Source organism: Aquila chrysaetos, chromosome 3 (assembly GCF_900496995.4).
Source record: "Aquila chrysaetos chrysaetos chromosome 3, bAquChr1.4, whole genome shotgun sequence".
NCBI classification, from domain to species: domain Eukaryota; kingdom Metazoa; phylum Chordata; class Aves; order Accipitriformes; family Accipitridae; genus Aquila; species Aquila chrysaetos.
The window spans coordinates 58,470,380-58,493,502 of record NC_044006.1 but is presented as its reverse complement, the minus strand read 5'-3'; the positions used below and the strand labels follow the sequence as shown (position 1 = coordinate 58,493,502).

At 38.3% G+C, this 23,123-nt stretch overlaps 1 protein-coding gene across 7 annotated transcripts in view; it reads right to left on the bottom strand.

Moving 5' to 3' along the window:
* Window positions 1-23,123, bottom strand: part of MLLT10 (MLLT10 histone lysine methyltransferase DOT1L cofactor) — a 132,955-nt gene that overhangs the window by 102,118 nt on the left and 7,714 nt on the right. For 6 of the 7 annotated variants that reach the window (XM_041122678.1, XM_041122679.1, XM_030009923.2 and 3 more), the window contains one exon: window positions 9,656-9,710. The exons of the other annotated variant lie outside the window; for it this stretch is intronic. In XM_041122678.1, coding sequence (XP_040978612.1) covers window positions 9,656-9,710 — 55 coding nt within the window. The remainder of the gene's footprint in view (window positions 1-9,655; window positions 9,711-23,123) is intronic. 7 annotated transcript variants of the gene reach the window in all.

Below are 23,123 nucleotides of genomic sequence, written 5' to 3'. Positions count from 1 at the left end.
CAATGTTTATGTGTGAAAAATACTGTTGTATAACCATGCTTTAGAGTTTAAAAAAAAAACTCCAGTAGCACTGTTCTACACATTCAATAACATTTTAAAAATTCTCACTAGTTTCTGTTGGAACTGAAATTATTTTATCACCATCCCTCTTCACCCAAAACACCGCTCAGAAATAACAACAGGATACTCTGACTTTTCTTAGTTGTTCTCCAAACTTAGCCAAGAAATCATGCCATTTTTCAGATCACTTTTGTTCCAAATGAGTTTACTAAAACCATCTGTATAGACCATATTCTTTACTATTTAAATCAATGATAAGTTTCTATTCACTTTGGTTGTGCATGGTTTGCATCTAAACAACTGGCCACAGATTTATTACTATTTCTTTTAATTTTACTTATAAAATTTACAGTAATTGCTAACAAACTCTTACTACTCCTACCGAATTGCTTATACTGAATTTACTTTTGCTTTCATCTCCCTTTCAGGACAACATTAACTGGAAGGGTAGGCGGGCCACATCTGTTTTTGCAAATGCAGGTACTGGCATCTTGCAAAATGCTCTTAAAATTTTCCCTATCCTCAGAATTATTTTTTTTTTCTTATTTGACTTACTATTTTTCAGTCTTTGAGAAGGTGGCCATTTGGCATATGTGCTTTCTCAATAATAATATTTTTACTAGACAATAATGCCTGGCTTGCTTGTTTTAAAATAAACTTAGACTTTAGCTTAAAACCAAGAAATTAAGAAATGTATTATAAGGATTCAAATTAGCCATTCTTATCAGTGCATTCTTATCAGAACTGCTTTCTCTGAAACTGCTGGAAAAAAAAAATACAGCAGGCTAGCAGATTCACTGTCTCTCTTGCTTTAAACGATCCAGTATTCTACAACAATCAATGCCTCCATCCAGAAATTGTAAAATGTCATCAGTTTTTGGTTATTACTTATTAGAAACAACTTACTGGTGACAGCCAAATTAAAATTAAAAATATTTACTTCAACCATGCTTTCAAGTCCAGTAGCTTTGGGAAATGCTGCTTACCTTTCAAAAAACAAACAAACAAAAAAAAAATCCACTGTGCTTTCTAAGATAACATCACACAAGTGTAAGACATTTTCCTTTGAAGAGATCTTAGGAAACAACTTCAACCAACATTAAAACAACATCGAAACCACATATGAATCAACCCCAAGATCTACTTTGATAACAATAATAATGAAAACCATTTTATCCAATATCAGAAATTGAAAATTCATGCTGAAAGGCCTTCAGAGTTTAAATACGTCTTATGAAACTTCCAGCTTTTCATCTGAGTCCTTTTTTTATTTTGATTTATCCCTCAGAAAGACACACTACTGAGTTTTGCCAATTTTTACGTTTCGTTCTGGCATGCAAAATGTTTAAATAGCAGTGTAGAATCCATCCAAATTTCACCAATCTTTCACTGAGATTTTTATTTCAGGTGCCTAATTTTTAACTCAGTGAAAACCTAGCAGTACATACTTAGCCTGGTATATTTTGAATATACATTATTCATTAACATTCAGAGTAACAAATCTCAGGGTCCAGAACTCTAACTGAAAATAAATAGTTCATCTGTTATCCCAGTGCAGCAGAGAACAGGTAACTCCTAACAATTTCACCATCAGCAAACAAAAGACCATTAACAACAAAGAACTCTGCAACTAGAAGCAAACCCTACCAAAGTAATCTAAAATTAACAAAGAAAAACCAGGAAGATAAATAATACACAGTACATTATCCACCTAACTACACTTTTGCCTTTACAACTACTGTTTAAGTGTTCAAAACTTGATTCACAAGCATTTTCACCATAAATAAACTCATAGTACTTTTAAATCATCTTCCAGTGCAAATTTTGAAGCCTTGCTTTTACTTCATAATAAAGTAACAGCAACACACTTATAATCCATCCTATGACCCAAATCAAGAGAAGCCCACCTACAGCTTGTGAACTAACAGACACAGAGTAGGCACTACACTAGGGCTACATCCCACAATCAATGTTGAAGCATGCTGCAAAGCAGTAACAGACTGTAGAGGCCAGAATCATGTAGTCACACCAGCCATAGTGCCAGTTTGGTCCCACAAGAGAGCTCCAGGATGTCATCACAATCTCCTAACCGTGCACCAATTCCAGAGTAAAATTTGTTTATGCATTCTGCGTAAGTTCCTGAAGAGTCCGTTATAATAAAATAAAATTTTAATTTTAAAATATAATAAAATTTTATTTTCTTTATAACTACAGCTTACTCCTAAACCAAGTAAATGTATTATTCTAGCATGGAAAAACCTTTCTGTTGTTGAAATGTTAGTTTCTTATTAGGGTTGCTCCATGCTGTAATTTAAGGATACACCTCAATCCATTTCAACTGTGGGCTGTCACTAAAAGGTAAGGTCTCACCTTACTCTTCACTTTCAACTGTATATCCTTGCCCTCTCCCTGTAATATAAGCTTGCCATGTAGCAGGGCAGATAAAATTTTATTCACCTGATTACTAAACTTGTGGGAAAATAAAAGTTTACCTTCCAGTAAGATCAGTAAGTTGGTGCAATCCACACTGAGGTCATATGATTACCATACACAAAACCACCAGTGCAGAAACAGCCAGTCATGGGAAAACCACAGTCCACTCCTTTCAGCAGAGGTCAACAGCTGTCCTAGATTACATGAAATTGCACCCTCAGTTTCCACAACTATCGGGTCTGCTGACTGACCCCAAGACTCAGTTCTATCTCCTCTGAAAGATGAATCCAGCAAAGATGTACTGAAGACTGTTACTGTTACTATTTGCCAGAGGGTAAGATTAAGTACTATTTCAGACCTTCAGTTAAGTGTTTCTTCATTAAGGCATTCCATACACTTTTGTTTTTACCCTGATCTTCCTTTCCTGTAAAGAATAAAATTTGCAGAAAAGATATCTGTCAGCTTAAGTTACTGTCTTTTCCCTACCCCAGTAAATACAGTTTTAGTTTGCTATAGTTAATAGAGTACTATTCACTATATTGTTTGATCCACTCTTTTCAAAGGTAGATAAAAAGAAGGTGCTCACACTAACCACTATAACTGTCACCACTGTGGTTGATAGTCAACCTTATCATTGGTACATAGAATGAAGGGACAACAAACTCTCCATTTATCAAAATTTGTTCCTCAACTAAAGAATCAGTACATAAGAAAAATTCACTTTGGATCATCATTCAGCAGCACAACAAATAGTTTGGTTTTGAAACAGGTACAGATTACATTCCACTGGTCCACTGAATAAGCTAATAGCTTTAATAATTTTATCTGGCATGCTACAGCATTAATGAGTCTCATCTCCCTCCCTCAAGAAATCCTTTTATACAACAAAAGGAAGAAATGTCATATTTATCTAAAGCTCTACAATTTTTTCCTAGTTATACATTATGATTACTAGCAATATAAATAATAAATATACACTAAAGAGTATATGGTAATACGTATTTATATTAGTAAAATATTTTTAATCGTTTATCAATTTTTACTGTCTTTCACAGTAAAAAAAAAATATATACACATACAAACTCCTGCAAATCTGCACAAAAGGACCAGAACATTTGTAGGTAACAACAAATTAATATTCTTGCAAAATGTGTACACCTGAATGCGTACATATGACATTATACCATCCACATTCTTAAACATTAATGCCAAGAAAACTCATCAGAACAATAAACCTGACGGTGAGAGCTGCTGACTCTAATAATAACAACAGGAATAGGAAAACCTAGCATATAATGTTTTTACAGACTTGGGAGATCCCGACGCTAACCCAGGGGATGGGAAGAGGGCCTGGACCATGACATAAAACCACTGCATTGTTAGCTGGCCTTTTCCCAAGCAGCTGCATGAAAGAAGTCTTGGTGAAAAGTCACACAAAGAATGCTGTTACACAGCATTCCTGATCGTCATCCAGTGGAATCAGATTTCAAAGTAACAACTTGTACAGCAAAATCAAGCCTTTTCGGCTTACAGAAAATTGTAGACAAAGATTACTGTAAGAAAACTATTTAAACAGAAGATGCACAATCTTAGATACAACTGAACAATTTGCTTAAAAAACAGACCGCATACTCAGTATTATGAGAAGATAAAAGAACTGGGATTCAAAAAACTATAATCAGTTCCAATGGTCATGATTTTATTTCCTCCTCACTGAGTGTCAAAAACCCAAAGGAAGTTACTGCAACAGTTAAGGAAACATTACTGAATTGAAAAGGACCAGAACTGTCAAACAGCCAACAGTTCTCAAGTATCTTCAAACAAATGCTCACTTGTTGCTTTTCTTTTTAAAAAAAAAAAAAAAAAAAAGTGTTTATATTTTGTCCAATTACTAATCCACATACAGAGCACAGAGCTGAAGGAAAATTAATCTCTCTTTCAATAGCCTTCTTACACATAAGACAGCAAATCAATAAGCAACTCATATACATATCATTTTTTCTCATTTTAAAAAACTTTTATATTCAGTCATGTGTTTAAAACCACAGTAGTGCTCCTAAATGAACATGAATACCAAACTTAGCAAGGAGTTCTGTCAATAAACGTATTCAAAGAGAAAAGCTCCTTTTTCAACTCAATCCTGCTTTTCTACTTCTACTATTGATTTTAAAAAATAAGTAAATAAAACAAAAACCAGTAAATAACCTAACAATTTATACAACTGCAGTCTCTGAACACTGAAAAAGTCCTGTTTACGTAAAAACAAATTCCACAAAGTCTGCATATAGGGAAGACTATTTTTTGTTCACAAAACTTAACCATAGCTGTAAGACAGCCACAGATAATTAGGCAGCCAAAATATTAAAGCATTTTCAAAGCTTATTCCTAAAATTTCTGCCAATCACGCTGATCATAACTATGCAGTGTCCCACTACTCTTAACAAATGAATTAAATCAAATGTGCACCTAAATACAGTCAACTCTTAATAATCCTTAGCACAGATAACCCACTACCAGATAAGCCACACCATGGATATTAGTCCAGGCTAGACTCTGCTAAATCCAACTGTATTGTTTCCAAGATCTGTGCAAGTGCAGGAGCAGAATGACCATTTTTACACTGCAAAGAGACTGAACAAACACATGCAACCAGACCTTAGCTGCTTCTGTTCAGGGTCAGTTCAGGTCTCTGACAATGGAAAATACAGGAGGGACACTGAAGCAGACTAGGATGTATTCTGCTCAAATCCAGACAAAATTATCTCTTTAGGCTCGCTACAGGTTCTGATTACAGCAACAGCAGCCACCATCTCCAAGCCAAGAACAGGCAGGCATCTGTGTACTCTCCAGTGTACCAAAAAAGGTTATGAGCATCAAAAAATGCCATTTCCACTTGGCGCTTCACATGAACTCTTTAGTCCTTCCAGATCCAGACACTGAAGCAACCTGGTGCAGAACCATGTGTGTGAGTTTCCAACACTAAGTAGAATATTTCCACAGCACTGTCTAGAAACCACTTGGCTAGTACAGTCACTATTATCTTGGATAACTGAACTTCCCCTATCCCACTCCACCTCCAATAACCCAAATAACCAAGAGTTAACTATGGCTTTAAAAATAGTTAATGCCTCAAAAATGTAAATTACCCATGTCTTCTGTTTTCAGAGCAAATGCGAAAAACAGTGCACTCAATTTTAAGAACATTCTTCAGGGAAAAGCCTTGCTCAAGTCAATACTTTCATGCCAACTTCAGGATCTGTCCTAGTTTCAAGGTGGTATGAATGTTCAGGTTAGTGAAAATATTCTGTAATTAATGAAAAAAAATTGTACCAAAAAATGGTGACCCATAATTACATTAGTAGTCTATGTTAGGGAACACTAAACCATGCTGTAATCATTTTGCAGTCAAGAGATAACATGGCATTATGTACAGTAGATTTGCTTCTCTAAAATTTCACATTCAGCTCTGGTAAGGATCATTTGGAAGACATATAGAGAAGGGGAAAGGGATGGTCAGTTTTCTGTACAAGGAATGCCCAATCAGTCTGGGCTCCTTCATCCTGAAAAGGAGACAAAAGAAGAGTGTGACAGAGGTCTATAAAGCCAGAAGAGGTATTGAAAAGGTGAACATAGAATAACTGCTCTTTGTCACTTCCTATCACTTAGGAAGTGCCAAGTGGCATCAAATAAAACCATGAGGTAACAGGTTCAAAACAAAACCAGTGTACATCTTGACACATCAACTGCAAAATACCTTGCCACACAACATTATGGACACTAAACCCTTATACAGAAGTGGACACATTAATAGTGTGATAGATTCTTCTTCCATTAAACATAAAAATACCATCTCTGGTTCAAGAAGTCCCAAAGCGTAAAAACTTGTAGGCTAGGAAAGTATTCTGAGAAGGCATACAAGAACTTTCGCAAGAATCTAGTTCATACTGGTAAAGAGAGTGGACAAAATGTTGTTTGGCCTCCATTACATGCTCCTCTCCTCTTACTATCTCAGGCTGGCACTTTCAAGTTCTGTATAAGATCCATGACAGTACTGCTCCAAGAATGCTGTACTTACAGTAACACTGAAAACTGTAATTCTGTATTTGCTATAGATACTGGAGAACCTAACATTAAACTTCAGCAACCGTACCGATAAGCACAACTAAGGTACAGTAGATGTCTCCAACCACAAATATAAAACCTAAAAAGCAAATCTAAGGAAGTGCTGGTCTCCAGGAAGTCAGATAAGTAGTAACAGGCCAGTAAAAGGAAAGGGAGAAGGAGGAAGAATGCATACAAAGGAACCTCACGTCACCTGGGGAGTGGGAGGGACAAAAAAAGCCCACAACTCACGAACACAACCACAACATACACCATCAATACTATTTTCTAGTCAGTCAGTAATACTTAAAAACAACACAAGTTTGATTCCCAGACTACTTTGTCTTACATATCTTATAGTGCCCCAGAGTTCTTAAAGGCAAGATAACACCATTATATAAGAGCTGTAAGATTAGGCTGCTTTCAGTCACAGTTGTGCAACTGACTGAAGACACCTAACGTACAGGCTGCTGCTAAAAGAATAGTCCTGGCCATTGCCCTATATCAGCATTAGCATGGTCAGATGGGTCATGGAACTGATTTCATTTAGCTGAAAAGGAACCCGGGGGAAAAAAAGAAGTTTTAAATGCTAGTACCGTCACAAAGGAGGAAGAAGTAATGCATAGCAAGAACCCTCCCTGCAGTAACAGCGTCTTACTGCAGGTTAAGAAAATCATGGGCCCCTATAGTAAAAGCTCAGTAGACCAAAAAACATTAAGATTCCTGACATAAAAGAAAACACAGTATCTTCAACACCCAAACAAAACTAATTTCTTCACATTATTAAAAAGCAAATATCCAGAAGACAGTTACCAAAAAAAAAAAAATTCTCTACAAGAGCAGCAGACCATGTATGAGCTAAGCTATCTGCACATTCAAAACAAAAACTGCACTGGTTTTCTGGCTACAAAATGAAGTTACTTGTTGCCAGAAGGCAGAAAGAAGTATAACTTCATATCAGTGACATAAAATCAGTAATTTCTTCACTTGTTCTGAAAAGCTAAGACCATTTTATTATTTTTATACTTACAGAAAGACTCCGTAATTACAAATTTCTAAAAGGGGGCCCTTACAAGGTTTTATCAGAAATACTTGTTTCAAAGTTTCTTCAGGAATACCTGCATCTTTTTATCATTTCCCCTGGCAACAAATGGTGTAACAGCAGTAAAAAAATTCCAAGTATTAACCTACTGCAAATATAATTTTAAACTTGGCAAGCCCATTACATGACCTTCAACAGTATTTCCTTAAGTCTGAAACTCTTCTGGCACAATCCCTTGTTTAGGCAACTCTTTGAAAGGAAAGCTTCAGGTTAAGAATGTAGATTTCTGAAATGCAACACCAGTCAGAGTTCATTTTTTCCAAGGTTCACAACCTTCTGTAAAGCTGTTATTTAAAGGACATTTGGTCCATAAGGTAGAATTTGCTGTATTCAATACCATGGACAAAATCTATTATTGAGGCAGGGACATTTCCAGAAGGTGAAGTACAAATTCTTAAGCCTTCTCTACTATGAAATTTTCACTATGAAGCTTTCACTGATGAAAACAGTTGGTCATGGAATGTATAGTAGGGACAATACAGTTCGTACAGCATAACAACTTTGCTGTTTAAACCTCACTTTTAGACAAGAATTCATAATTAAAATTAATACAGCTATAAGAGAGATAACTAATAGGATACTCGGATCTTTGATGCACACTGTCAAAATATGTTCTCAAGACTTTATGCAAAGAGTTTCAAAATCACCACAGAGAATAGCAAGGCATTCTCACACACTACTTTAAGTATAAAAACAGAAAACACTTCAGCTACTTCATACTTCACAAATTTTACTGTATATTTCAAGAGGTTTGAGGCTTTCCTATTACATATTTCCTAAAAAAGCAAGTGTCCAGCTGCCATTTCTGTTTGAAAGGAAGAACAGTTTTAAGGCTGAAGTACTGGGCTGGCACTTAAGATGGTAGTTTCACTGACACACAGAAAACACAGACTCAGTACAATCTCCCAACACTCACAAATGACACTAAGTTCACTAATGTGTTTGAGATAAGCAGACACTAGAATGGTGAACGCTAGAGAGTATACTGTACGTTGCAGTGAAAGTGTAGACAAGGGAAAGGGTAGACCAGCCCCAACACAAGCAGGCCCTGTGTTCCTGCAACTCAACCGCAACAGAAATAGCAAAGCTGCATTAACATCAAGCTAAATTAAGATATAAATTAGTTAGAATACTACATATGCAGCATAAAATCTCCAGAATACAATTTACATAGACTGTTCAAATTAAATCGATGAATCTTGATCATACTTTCTCCTCTCGCAAGAGAAAGGGCTCAGTATCAAAATGATCAGGCTATTTACAGATAGACAATGAACAGGAATTTAGAAGTATCTAGTAAAGAGGGAAGAAGGAATTCCAGAAGTGATTGAAAAGTTAATTGAAATTTTTCACTCATATCACCCAGCTATTAGTATAAACATAATCAAGACAGGATATTCAGTGGTGACTTTCTCTTAGCAGTTCTACTCAGCAGGAGCAGAACTGATGATAACCTGAATGATGAAATTGGAAAGATGCAAAGGACAGGTAATCACTACTGCAACTTTTCAGCTCTAACTTCTTTGTTACAGAACCTATTAGTAAATCAGGCATGAAAAAGCTATTCTTTGAAAATGCACTGGTGCATTCAGTCTGGGCTACAGACATTAAAACTCCACTTTCCTCCGTGAATGGTGCACTTTCAGCAGCTTTCTATAAACGTTCAAACTCCACCTAAATACACATAAAATTTATCCTTTTTACCCATTAAAATCTTATGTTAAAATGCAGTTTCTCCTTCATTGTAACTTTTTTTCCTAAAAAAAAACAACTGATTGATGTTCTCAAATTAAATTCAACCTAAACTGGACAAATAAAGGTTAGTGTAAAATAGTCCTCTCTTTCCAAACCAGCCAGTGTTTTCATTTATGTTTCAGATCCCTATAATTTTTTTTTTCCACAGACTTATTTCCCTCATACAAAATAAGAGAGTTCACAAAAAGTAAGAATAAAACTTACCCCCATTATCTGTTCTCTTTAAAGCACCATCCTTATGAGGGCATAATTCACATCTCTAGGAAAAAAAGCAAAAATAAAATAAAAAAATGGAACGATCATAGGAGCATTGAAAAAGAAACCACACACATCAAAACTGTTAGCTGACATTACGGAAGCAACCATTCTTTACAAGCGAATGGGTGTGTTTTCCCTTAGCCTTTACTTGAATACGAATGTTAGTTTGTCACAAACACAAGCTTTCTCCTCCAGATCGTGAAACTATGATATATATTAAAGCTACTCACAGTTCTACCTCCAAGTTTTTATTCCTGGATTCCACACCCTGTAATTCTGGAGACAAGCCTCCAAAAGCTCCTCTGTATTCACCAAGGTGGTCAATCACAAAGATGTACCATGGATATAATCAGCACAGGTGCACACACCGTGGCTGACTTCACAGTCTCCACTGACTCTCACTTACCCTGAGAGACCACAAACAATCTCACTTCCTGTCTCAGAAAAAGGAGGTCAGAAGTTGACTCATCCTTGAAATTCTCCAAGACTATATGTCTGGAAACATGCAGTTTGACATCATATTCTTCCAACATACACCAGGATCACAACAGTACAACCATTCTGCTGTCACTGCCTCTATCAAGTTCCTAATATCAAGTTTATCTCTCAGTGTCCTAGAGCAGTTCAGAGATGACAGAAATTGAACAGGTTTGACACACGTTCCACTTCAACTGGTCTAGATGACAGGCAAAGGAACACCATTACAGCAGATCCTATACCTAGGAATCACCTTATTAAAACCTTGTGTATTGCCAAATTAGGGACAACTCAAAGCATATCAATCTAACAAGCTTTTTAAGAAACTGAACAGTCTTATCATCAGATGCAAACTTAACATCACATCCTTCAAATGGAGAGGGACATCTGGCATCAGTACAGATCTTCTCTGTGTTCCCTGAACAGTACTATTCTCCGTTACCAGATAAAGGAGCCTATGATGCTAGAAGTGCCTCAGATTGTCCAAACTTATTTGAGAAATGAGAAATTCCATTCCTGAAATTCATATGGCTGAAGTATATCTTGAGGACTATCTATTCCTCTTAACCTGCAAGAAAGTTTACAATAGCAGCAAAGAGACTTTCACAAAGGGTAGAATAGAAAAGTTCTTAAATTATTTTTGCTCAGTGCATTGGTACAGACTGCTGCACACAGGAAGAAGAATCTTTAGGATTGCTGCTTTTTGTCTTTTGCTTCACTCATCCCTCCCTCACATTCACCCATTAAAATGATCAGCAACTTATTGAAAGGTAGCATTAAGCCTATGGTGAAATTTAGAGATAAAAGTGGTTGAAAACTTCTGAACCATTCTGTAAGCTGCCTGCAGACTGGGAGCATTACAACTTTTTTTTTAAGTCAAGGTTATAAGGACTTCCTTGCCACTGAAATGAACTGGTAAGTTCATTTTAAACAAATCCTACATAAGCGGTATGTATGTGAGCTGTATCTTAACACTCCAGCTCTCCAAACACTAAATACTAGGTGCTGAGAGATACTCAGTAGCAGTAGGTTCATTTCACAGTTTAATTCCCCATACGCTGAACCACATTCTCAAAGTGAGAAGCCTGGTATATATTGATGGTGACAGTACAATAAAGGTTGTTCCCACCCCAAAGCTGCCAGCTGGCAGCTTCAGGCCAGTGAGCAGAGATGATATATCTACCACTGAGACAAGGTAAGCTGTTAAAATAGTCTACCTTGCCCCACCTCTGCAAGCCTGTGGAAGTTTGACATACATTTTCACTAGTGGCAAAACCAGTTTAGGAGGTTTTCTTCCTCCCTTCACCTCTCCCTTATTAACCTCTCCTTCTACCACTCCCTCAGCTGCTGACCCAACTATCTGTAGGGGTACCCCTTAAACCAGATCAATTAAATGGAGTGAAATGAACTTTTTTTTTGTAACATTTTTAATTCAGGTCATATCACTGATACAATTTAAGCACAATCCCACAATCAGTTGCATCAGCAAAACTGAAGGCGGTGAGCCATAGCATTAGTAAGTAAAGAATTAGCAAACTTCTTGAGCAAACTTTACACAAAATTAAAAAAATTAAAGTGATCACAGGACACTAAGCGGCAAGGAATTGAACCAGTCTGTTATGCAGCAGAGTTAAGCATCCTCCATTCAGTCTCATCAGAGCTCAGTTTCAACTAACTTCTTTTTGTCTCATATCTCTAATAGGACTCAGGTCCATTAGGTCTTCCCTCATTACTCCTCTGCAGTCCTGGCTGCAACCAGTCAGAGAAAGAAAGAAGACAGAAAACTAAAGTGGAGGAGGAAGCTCTGACAGTGGAACAAAACTTGAGTGCAGGTAGTTCTGCAGAGTATCCTCTCAATGGCAGGGAGCAGTGTGCCTGCACCCTGCCCTCATAAAGCTGGAGTTGGGCAACTGTGCAGAGATACTTGCACTCTGATGACACAGAGCACTTCTGGTGCCCTGAATTCTGGCTACAATCTGCAATAAAGTAGCACCCTAGTAAACTAACACACCACACAGTGACCCCTTCTGCTTCCCCCTCTAGATAGCGAGCCTAACTCCTTCCCAGCCTCCACACTCTCAGATTCTGTCACCCATTTCTGCTCTCCCAAGTTTCAATAGGCACCCCATAGGAACATCAGTAGCTTTGCCAGATGGGAACAGCGCCTCATCCCTTGATACAAGTAACCAGAAGAAAATTTTTCCTTTTGTGTGGTTTTTTTTTTTTTTTTTAACTAACACTTCATTACTAGTTCTAAAATCTTTCTGAAATTATATATTGCTGTAAAAGTGGTAATTTCAGCTGAGAATTTGCAAAGTGACTGAAAAAATCTTAGGTACTTTCAAAATGTTTAAATACATGTTGTTACAAAGGATTCTGTAGGAGAAAGGAAAGGAGATAGTTGGGGTGTATATGTACCTCAGAAGTCCAGTTACTTATAATTTCTTATTTGAATGTTTTTGTCCATGTAGTGTCTCCTTCTTCCAGTTTACTTATGGATGGAGCTTGGAGTTTAAGTGAACAGCAACAGCCAAATCTCACTACTAAATGCCACATCACATACAACTTGTATGATGGAATAAAGCTTTGATCTCTGCAACACGGGATAAGGAATAATCTGACCATCGGTACGGATGGTCAGACGGTCTCTAATATTTAAACACACAGACCATGCCAGAGCTCTCTTCTCCAGTTGTGCATTTTAAGTCTTAGCTCTGGCAAAGTATTTCTGACACAGATTTATTGTCTGAGCATTCAAAAATATTGTGAAGAACTATTAAACAAGTGGGGGGGGGGGGGGGCAGAGGGAAGGGGTAAGAGGGGCAGACACAACACCCACAAGACTTCACAGCATAAATAGGGCAAGCTGCTGTGACTGATCAACAGGTCAGATAAACATCATCAGGTTAGACAGTGCAAATGTGAATACTAAAGAGGCTGACTGTGACCCAAGAGAATAACCACATCCTTTGCTGTGCTGAAGGGCTCTAGTCCTATAGCAGGGAGGGGCACCAGTGCGTGTAGTGCTGTAGGTACAGCCAGTTGGATTAGATTTGAAGAACAGGAGTGAAAAGAGACACAAATACTGGCTGAAGGAAGACTGAAGTTGTAGCAAGTGACATTGTCCCTTCCCTTCTGTCCCTACAGAATGTAACATGGGTATCTCATTTTTGCAGCTCTTTGGTGGAACAGACTAAGTTCATGGATCTAGCTTCTGTACAAGCAGAATTCAGGTGAACTCTCAGCAGGAACTGCTTTGGACTATCAGGTCTCCTGCAGAGGACTAAAGTGAAACCAATCTCAAAGTTCTGCAGCTGGAACAGTCTGACAGTGTGACTGTCACAACTCACTTCTGAGCTACATAAACAGCAAGTTAATTAAGTGAAAGAAGACTGATCGTGTAACCTTAGCATCCAGGCAACTTGAGACAGCCTGGGTCTGATGAAAAGCCCACTGCCTCCTGAGGGGTCTAATCCTTAAGAAGTCACCCAGGAGAGACCTAAAGTGGTCAAAAGCATGGGAGGCCCACGCAGAAGAGGAAAGAACTGAATTTTTTCTGTCATTATTAAAAAAGTAGAAATAACCAAGAAGAAATAAAGAACAGTAAAATTAAAAAAACAAACAAACAAAAAAAAAACCCACCAAACACAGAGGTGTCCACGAAAGATACCCAGCAGAAAAAAGTTCCAAGACCAGAAGACTAAAATAAGAGAAGTAAAGAAGGAGCTAAAAAAATCCATCTTCCTATACTTAGTTACAGTCCAATTTTGCTCCACTGCATTGTGGCACAAAGTTTTCTCCCTCTATTTTAGATAAATATGCTTTTGCATTTTAATCAGGACTAAGAGCTACCTTAACCAACAGTAGATAACATTAGACAAATCTAATTACTTGAGTCTTTTTGGTTAATATAACTCTACCAATTTTTCAACTGGAAATGGAGGAAAGGCATAGAGAAGCTGATTTAATCCAACGGACTATATATGTTGAAATGAAGAGAAGGAGCAAAAGACACGCAGTAGATACGGAAGATAAAGAGAGATAGCAACAAGACTGTACAAGCAGGAGAGGAGAAAAAAAAGAATAGTAGGAATATAGCATTGTTCTTCCCTCAGGGTTCTGTAAATTTGGAGCAAGTTTCAGAAAGCATCATCTGCAGACATCCATTATATGCTGTCTCTTGTTATAAGAAAACAAAGGTCAAAGAATTCTTGTGCAAGTAATTTACTGAATTCTGGTCCAAGCTAGGCCAATGTAACCATTCACCTGAATAATGACTGTCAACCAAGTAAAGTCCTGCAGGACTGAATTCCCAGCATTGCGATGAGGCAATAAACTGTGTGTCTCAATATGACCTGTTAACCTGTTAAAAAACACAAGAAGATCTACAGCAGATTAAAGAGACCACAGTTCCTAAAAGTTAGCTGAGTAATCAGGCTGCAGTTCCAGCTGACTTTACTTCAGGCTCACTTTAAGCTAACATTACTGCGCACTGCTGCCAAAAGATCATGAGCCATCCCCTGCTGTGTACTTTCTACTGCCTCCCTTGCTCTGGCAAAAGCATTCATTTAACCATATGGAAATCCCAGTCAGCAAGCTAAAAATAAAATACTTTTTTTTGCAGCCAGATCGCTTCTTTGAGCCTTCTTTCCATAAGGCCATATGAACAACAATGCCAGACAAAAAACATAACAGGAACACAGATAGGGAGTAGGGCAAGGATACAACCACTCTGTTTAGGACGCAGCATCATCTATGCCGTCTATAAGTGAGTATGGAATTCCAACCAAGGACATTAAACAACAACAAAAAAAAAAAACCAACACAACCAAAACATCACCACACCAACACACAACCCCCCAAAAACCAAAACAAACCAATCAAAACCAAAAAAACACACACCGCACCTGAAACAGACTAATTTAATTTCATTAGTAATGCAGACATTTTTCTTGGGCACAGACCCAAGCATACTTATTAGGCCAATTTTGTTTTGATATTTCCCTGACATTCATATATTCCAAGTTTTTTAACAGGCATCAGCCATATATGCAAACTGTTTAGTTTACAAGCTTATTTTCCCTCCCAAGCTGTACTATACCCAGTATGACACCTATGCTTCCAGAACAGTTTTTTTATCCAAGTACATTTTGATCACAAAATTACTGTTTCATATTGCTTGACAACAATGCAAAAAAAACCCCAACACACCAGTATTTAACTGAAAGGAACAACTTTAAGAGATTGCAATACATGACCCTTAAAGTTACAAATAACAAAACAGCAAGTTACTCAAAATCAGCATCACAGCCCTTCAAACCTGACACTCAGTCTCTTTCAATCCTTTCATCAACAGGAGTTAAAACTTGACAAAACATTTTATTCTACTGCTCCTGTTAATCATTAATCAAACAGTAGACTGGTTAAATCCATTTGGTTTTGTTGCGAGTTCTAGTTCACATTTTCGTGAAAACAAACCCTGCACACACTCCATCAGATTCTTATGACTTTCTTAAAATTAACCTAGGAGAAGAGTGTCAGTTACCAAGAAGTCATCATTTTATTGCTTTACTGCTGAATTTGCTTCCAAATACATCTACTTTACAGCACGTCATGCTACTGGATATTTCTGTATATATCAAAATGCAGTAACTCAACACAGTCCCCAAAGCACATGGACAGATTTACAAAAGTAAGCAAAGCAGTTGATCAGAAGGTTACTTTCTAATCAATGGCTTTCCAACTGGCAGCCACTGATGCTCTTGGCAACCTTGTCTCCCATTCATCAGTAGTTGCGGAAGCCTGCAGCACAGCAGACTGCGTCCAGGTATTCATCGCCCAAGCTCTGTGGTACAGCCTCACCTACCTTTACCAATATTCCATAACATTTTGCATCACCCTTGGGTGTTAGCAGAAGGAAACATACAGTAGTCACCTCTAATACTCTTTATCATACCCTAATATGATCTTTCCCAATCCTACAGACTTTGAATGTGCTAGATAGTTTTATATACTACTACAGATAGTACAAAGTATCTTAATATGGGTTAAAAAAATGGTTTAGAAGGGTAAAGACATCCATTTTGGTAGTTATTTCAGTTAATGTAAAACAATTTAACACTGGCAGGCACATACACATTGCTGTCAAAAACCTAAAAATTTGGTGGGGGGAGGGTATCTAGAAAACAGCTCTGGATACAAAGTTGATCACAAATCATGTTTAAAGTTTCAGTTATACCAATGCTGTACATATGTCATCCTACCTATATGTAACTAGTTGAAGTTCTTTACTCACTTTTTGGATGAAAAATTATCTTCTAAGCTTGAAACTTTTTTGCTATTTATTTTCCTTCTCCCCCAAAGGGTGTGAAATTCATATTCCATCTTCTCCAGAGGAGAGAGTCTTACATTTTCTTATCTTCCTTTTATACTTTTCTTTCTACACCTCTCTTCCCCCTAGTGTTCTGGCCCATTTCTTTGATGGGGCAGGGCAGAAGTGTAAAAAAATAAACACACATACATTGGAAGGGAAACATGGAAAATAAGAAAAATTCTGTTTTCCCCCTAACAAATCTGGAAAAATTTGGGGTCATTTTAGTGATTAGTTTGTGTTAGATCCAGGCAAATATGGTACTGAACAACCAATGTAAACATAGCTCCCTTTATAAAGGGACACCATATTCTAAAGACACTTACATAAGAGTGTACTAATTACACCACAGACAACTGGATTATACTTAACAGAAAACCTAACTCAAATTCAGCTAATCAGAGCTGGTATCTACAGAAGAACAAATGCCTTAGAGCCTACAAAGAAACAGTTTTTGCAGGATTAGACAGCCAGAAGAATTAAAACCCACAGATATTTGCAGAGTGGTGCAGACCAGTATACTGGAAATTTAGATCTTGGCATAAATTCTATCAATAGATGAGAATTCACAGGCAGGCAGTACAAAAACAGACCCAGCAACAGGATGCGTACCAGACTGACCACGTCTACATCTGCTGGCAATAACTTACCCCAGCCCTCAGAACCCAGTGACATCTCATTTTTCCATTCACCCCTTCAAACTATCTTCTATGAAGCAAAACCAATACTGTCAACATACAAAGACTAATCAGAGAAGACCATCCTCTCAGCCCCTGAAGCCTCCACAAAGTCCAATAGAACTCACAAGCATTTCCAGATGCTGCTGAAATTACTGAACCTCTACTCACACCAAACTTAGGCTATCTATTCATATCAAATCCTTTTACTCTGATATTTTACCAATCTTTTCTTTGGTATTTTTTCCTTAAAATCAATTAGGTACTTTGAAAATTCCCATTAAAGTTTATTTCTGATTTTTTACACCCATGCTTTACAATACTTGCCAGTGTCAAAATTTCATTTTTCACTTGCTCACTACAGCAAAAAGGAGGAACTGCATAACCCCTTTTCCAAAAGCATCTATAGGAATACATGGCCTAGCCAATAAAAAGACTGCTATCTACAAAACCAAATTCACATTTCTTATTTATCAGTTTCTAAACTACAGCTGGATAGCAATATATCTGATCAATAGTCTCAACCTGCAGTATTTTAAGACATTACTTACAAACCCACAAAATACCCACCTTCAATATTTTGATTTAAATGGCTCTATAAATGATAGCTTGCAACCATGCAAGTATTTAAAGCAGAAGTCAGCAAGTAGCTAACTACACAATTTTTCAACCAAGGTATCTGAAGAGAAGCAAACTAAAGCTCCAATGTTTCCAACCTACGATTCACAACAGACTCCAGTATTTATAAGCCACAATGAAGAACCAACAGGAATCAAAATATCTTCTGCCCCATTCAAGAATCCCCAACTGGCTGACACCACTAATAGAGCAAACGAACGCATACTGTCAGTACTTCTCTTCCAAAGTGCTATGTTCTGCAACTTGACAACTTAAGAAATTAAGTCATCTCCATCTTCAAATAATCATTTCCTGATGCTGACGAATTTGCCAAATCTCTGCCCCATCTCTATTCAGTCATCTGTCCCAGGAGAAGGTGAGAGCTTTTTTTTTTAAAGCAGACAGTTGACAGGTAAAAGAAAAACAGACTGACTACCTGAAGCATTTCAGGTTTTACACCTGGATAAATTAAAGACACTCGACCTAGTTCTCTTTATCAAGCCATCAGATAAAAATATATGCAGATTCAGTTAGCTCTGTCAAAAACATCTATTACAGATAATAAATTTACAGACTATGACAAGAAGATTAGAGGCACTCAACATGCAAATCAGCTTTCTTCCAAGACCATCCAGTCAGTATGTACTACAGGTGACATTTAGTCATACTTTTACTCAATACTTGTAAGGTAACTACTAACGTAGAGTACAATGTAACATGGTGATGACACACAGCACCTATCAAGACCTGGCTACTCCAACTTCAGAAGTCCAAAGCCATAAACCTCCCACTACATATTTAAGTCTAGTAAACCCTGCTAGATGTTGCAGGAATCCAAATTATAAACATACACAAAGTTTACAATTCACAGATTGATCTCTAATGGAAAGCATCAGAAGGCTGTGAGAAATACCTGTCATGTTTGGCTGGACTTCCAACTAAACATACAAGCTTTTGTTATCAGGCTGAAAGTATGCTACTGACCCAATTCAATCTAGCTGAAGAAAACACAGTATGCAATGGTTCACTTCAGTGTCCTCCTGCAACTTACTGCAGCTATACCCTAAAAATTCCTAGGTATAAAATGCTAGCACGCACTTTAAGTAAGGCTCCTTGAGGCTGAGGAGCTCCTTGCTTACTTTAGAGACTTCTTCTGCCAGTGGTTTAACAGTCTAGCAATGAAATGAATAGTCAAAAAACATTCCTGCGTGAAGAATTAAGCAATTCCTGTAATGGAAAATGTTTTGCTCTAGCGTCACTTTGGTTAGGAATTTTGCTACAGAACCTTTAGAGCATTTACTAAAGTACCTGTTATATTTTTACCTATTAAAAAATTATTGATCAAGTGCTTGTACCTGAGTGATAGAACACTGCATTTTAAAGCCTGAATACTCTAAGTATCCATATTTAGCATAATGTAATTATAAATTACTGCACAAAGAAGTGTACATTTAGGTAAACTGCAGCTAATCAAAACTGAAAAAAAGTATAGCAGACTTTTTCTGTCACAATGAAGTGCTTCAAGTAAGTTTATGAACTTAGCTGTGTATTTAGAAACCGAGTAGCAAGGATGCATACAAGCCCGGAAAAATGCAGCACACAAAAAAAAAAAAAAAAAAAAAAAAAAAAGGCATGAAGGCAACACAATCAGAAATAGCATTAATACTCCCACTTTGATAAGCACAGTACACAATACAGTGCATAAGGTTCAGTTCACCAGCTGGAGTGGAAGATGCAGAGAAACTATACTGCACTTCTGCAGCACCTTCTGCCATTTGTACTCCTAACCTTGATGACCAGACACTATGCAACCTAAGCAATTCTGTCATCTTTTGAGTCACAGTAGAATAAGGTTATGGGTCTGTATTCACTATGTATACAAAAAAATTCTCAACAGGAAAAAGTATTTTCTCCTACTCATGAAATGCAAAGCAAACAACACTCACCCATCTATGTAATGGACAAGAAACACAGATGACTCAGTCAACAGCATTTCAGAATAAAAGAAGTTTCACCTTTACCACAATTATAACAGAAATTCCCCACAATCATTCCACTCTCCTCTCTCTAGCTCTGTTCAGTTCATGTTTCGCCCATTACCTCTCGCAGTTACTACCCTTATCTCGAATTCCTCATGCCTCACGTTGGGCACCAAAAAGGACTGTGGTGGGTTGACCCTGGCTGCACATCAGGTGCCCACTAAAGCCCCACTATCACTCCCCTCTCCTCAGCTAGACAGGGGAGAGAAAACATAACAAAAGACTCTGTGGGTCAAGACAAGGACAGGGAGAGATCACTCAGCAATTACCGTCATGGGCAAAATGGACTCAGCTTGGGGAAAATTAGTTTAATTTATTACCAATCAAATCAGAGTAGGATAATGAGAAATAAAACTGAATCTTAAAACACCTTCCCCCCAGCCCTCCCTTCTTCCTGGGCCTAACTTTACTCCCAGTTTTCTCCACCTCCTCCCCCTGAGCAGCGCAGGGGGACAGGGAATGGGGGTTGCGGTCAGTTCATCACACGTTGTCTCTGCTGCTCCTTCCTCCTCAGGGGGAGGACTCCTCACCTTCCCCTGCTCCAGCATGGGGTCCCTCCCACAGGAGACAGTCCACCACGAACTTCTCCAACCTGAGTCCTTCCCACAGGCTGCAGTTCTTCATGAACTGCTCCAGTGTGGGTCCTTTCCACGGGGTGCAGTCCCTCCGGCACACACTGTTCCAGCGTGGGTCCCCTGCGGGGTCTCAAGTCCTGCCAGCAAACCTGCTCCAGCATTGGGCTCCTCTCTCCACAGGGCCACAGGTCCTGCCCGGAGCCTGCTCCAGCACAGGCTTCCCACAGGGTCGCAGCCTCCTTCGGGCACCCACCTGCTCCAGCATGGGGTCCTCCCCAGGCTGCAGGTGGATATCTGCTCCACCGTGGACCTCCATGGGCACAGGGGGACAGCCTGCCTCACCATGGTCTTCCTCACCATGGGCTGCAGGGGAATCTCTGCTCCGGCACCTGGAGCACCTCCTCCCCTCCTTCTTCACTGACCTTGGTGTCTGCAGGGTTGGTTCTCGCACATATTCTCACTCCTCTCTCCGGCTGCAGTTGCGCAGTTTTCTTTTTCCCCTTCTTAAATATGTTATCTCAGAGGTGCTACCACTGTCACTGATGGGCTCGGCCTCGGCCAGCAGCAGGTCTGTCTTGGAGCCGGCTGGCATTGGTTCTATCTGACATAGGGGAAGCTTCTTGCAGCTTCTCACAGAAGCCACCCCTGTAGCCCCCCCGCCACCAAAACCTTGCCACGCAAACCCAATACAAAATGCTGTGCCTAAGTATCTTTAGGCAGACTTTTTATCCCAGTTATCCAGCTACAAACAAACATTCACTGCCTTCCAAACTGCATAGCCATTCATAAAAGACAAGACTATGTTGTTGAGGTTTGTTTGGGTTTTTTTTTATTGGGGAGAGAAGGGGGAAGAAGCAGGAAGATATCGTTAATAAGTAGCAGTTTCTCATATTTATAAAAGAATCTACTAGCAATTTGTATTTTACAGTCACTTTTCCTTCTCTTATTTAGAAGTCTACTGTTCTACTGCTGTGTAAAAGCCACACAAACAACAAAAGCACACAGGTCATTTTTTCTGTTGTATGCTCAAAACTAAAGCAATTTTTCTACTACTTGTTATAGTATTCCTAAAAGTAGTTGTGCTAATATTCTTATATAAAATGTCCTTTAAGGAAAATTATGGATACACATTAAAAAAACATTCTTTTCAAAATTTAAGAATTATTTCAAGAGCTATCTTCAAAGAGAACGGATAGTATATTAGTCCTGAATGATTTGGTGGCCAGTATTTCAAGTTGAAGAAAAAAAGAAAACAGCAAGTTTTCTTCTTCTAAAATTAAGTTTAGTTCACCTCTATTGTGACCATATTTATCAATGTGCATTCTAGTTTACAGATACAGCTGTAATAACCATGCCAAAACCGATTCTAAGCACAGGCACAGAGATCCCATTCCCCTGGAGGCAGCCTGTTGAGCCAGAGCTGTCAGAGCTCTGATCACCAACCTATCTGCATATCGAAAGACTACAGTCCTGTTTCTGCCTTCTTTGCCTCCTTCTGTTTAGGCAAAAGGCAAGTAACACTATACCTGTGGTTGTTTCATACTACATTAATGCTGGGCATGGGGTGTTAAACTATGGATACAACATACAACTCTTATGAGCAGCTCTGCAATAACAAACTTGTATATGCATGTGATGAAAGATTTTTTTAAAAAGGGAATTTGGAGAGGAAAACTACAACTGTTGTTACATTGAAGATTTTTAAAAAAATAAATAAAAATCTCAAGTATTCACACTGTGGATCATATGTGCAGCAGATGCAGGAACAGCTCAGGTCTGGCAGGATTACCAGCAGGAACCTATCACTATGAGAGCACAATGTACCTGAACTGGCTTTGGAGGTAAACAGTATAGCTGCATTTCTACAGCTCTGAATCCTAAAGTATTAAGTACTGTATGATCTAAACTGACTCTGCAATGACAGTCTTTCTGTCTCTGCACCGAGCTCCAAGAAACACATGTCCAAGTGCAAAGACTCCAGTTACGCTAGATTCAGCTGAGATCCAGATGAATACTATCTCGTATCTTATGTGGCTAGCTCCACAGGGACTCACAGCCTCCTCAATACATTCCCCATGACTAAAATCCAGGTGGCTTATTAGACAAGCTGTAGTGTCACACAAATGTGCGGACTCAGTTCTGGGCCAGTACTGCATTCAACTTCATAAGCCACCCCCATCAAAAAAAACTAACACAGCAATGCCAAGTGGAAAAAACACCACCTTTATGACGTTAGAGTAATTTGTACCAAGTCCAAACTGATTCTTCTAGATGCAATGACAGGCTTATAATATACATATTCGCATCAACAGCGCATTAATTCACTTGCAATGCTGTAAGCAATCTTACTTCACATGTACAAGCTGAGCTGTGCTCGAGGTAGTAAAACTTCTGGAATTCATAACACTGAAGTTCAGTACTGAGATCTCCTGGTCTCTCTGAATCAATATGGACTCCCAAGGACCAGCATCTACACATAGCTAATAAGCCTCACCAAGCTAACTCTTTCTGCAAATGTCAAATGCCTCTGTGCTGCCTGGTATCTCTATCACATGGATTATTCCAGCTCCTTCATGATAAGCATGAATAGTAGTAGCTTGTAGTAAACCATAAACATATTGTCTACTTATACCCCACTATATACTATAATTAAATCAT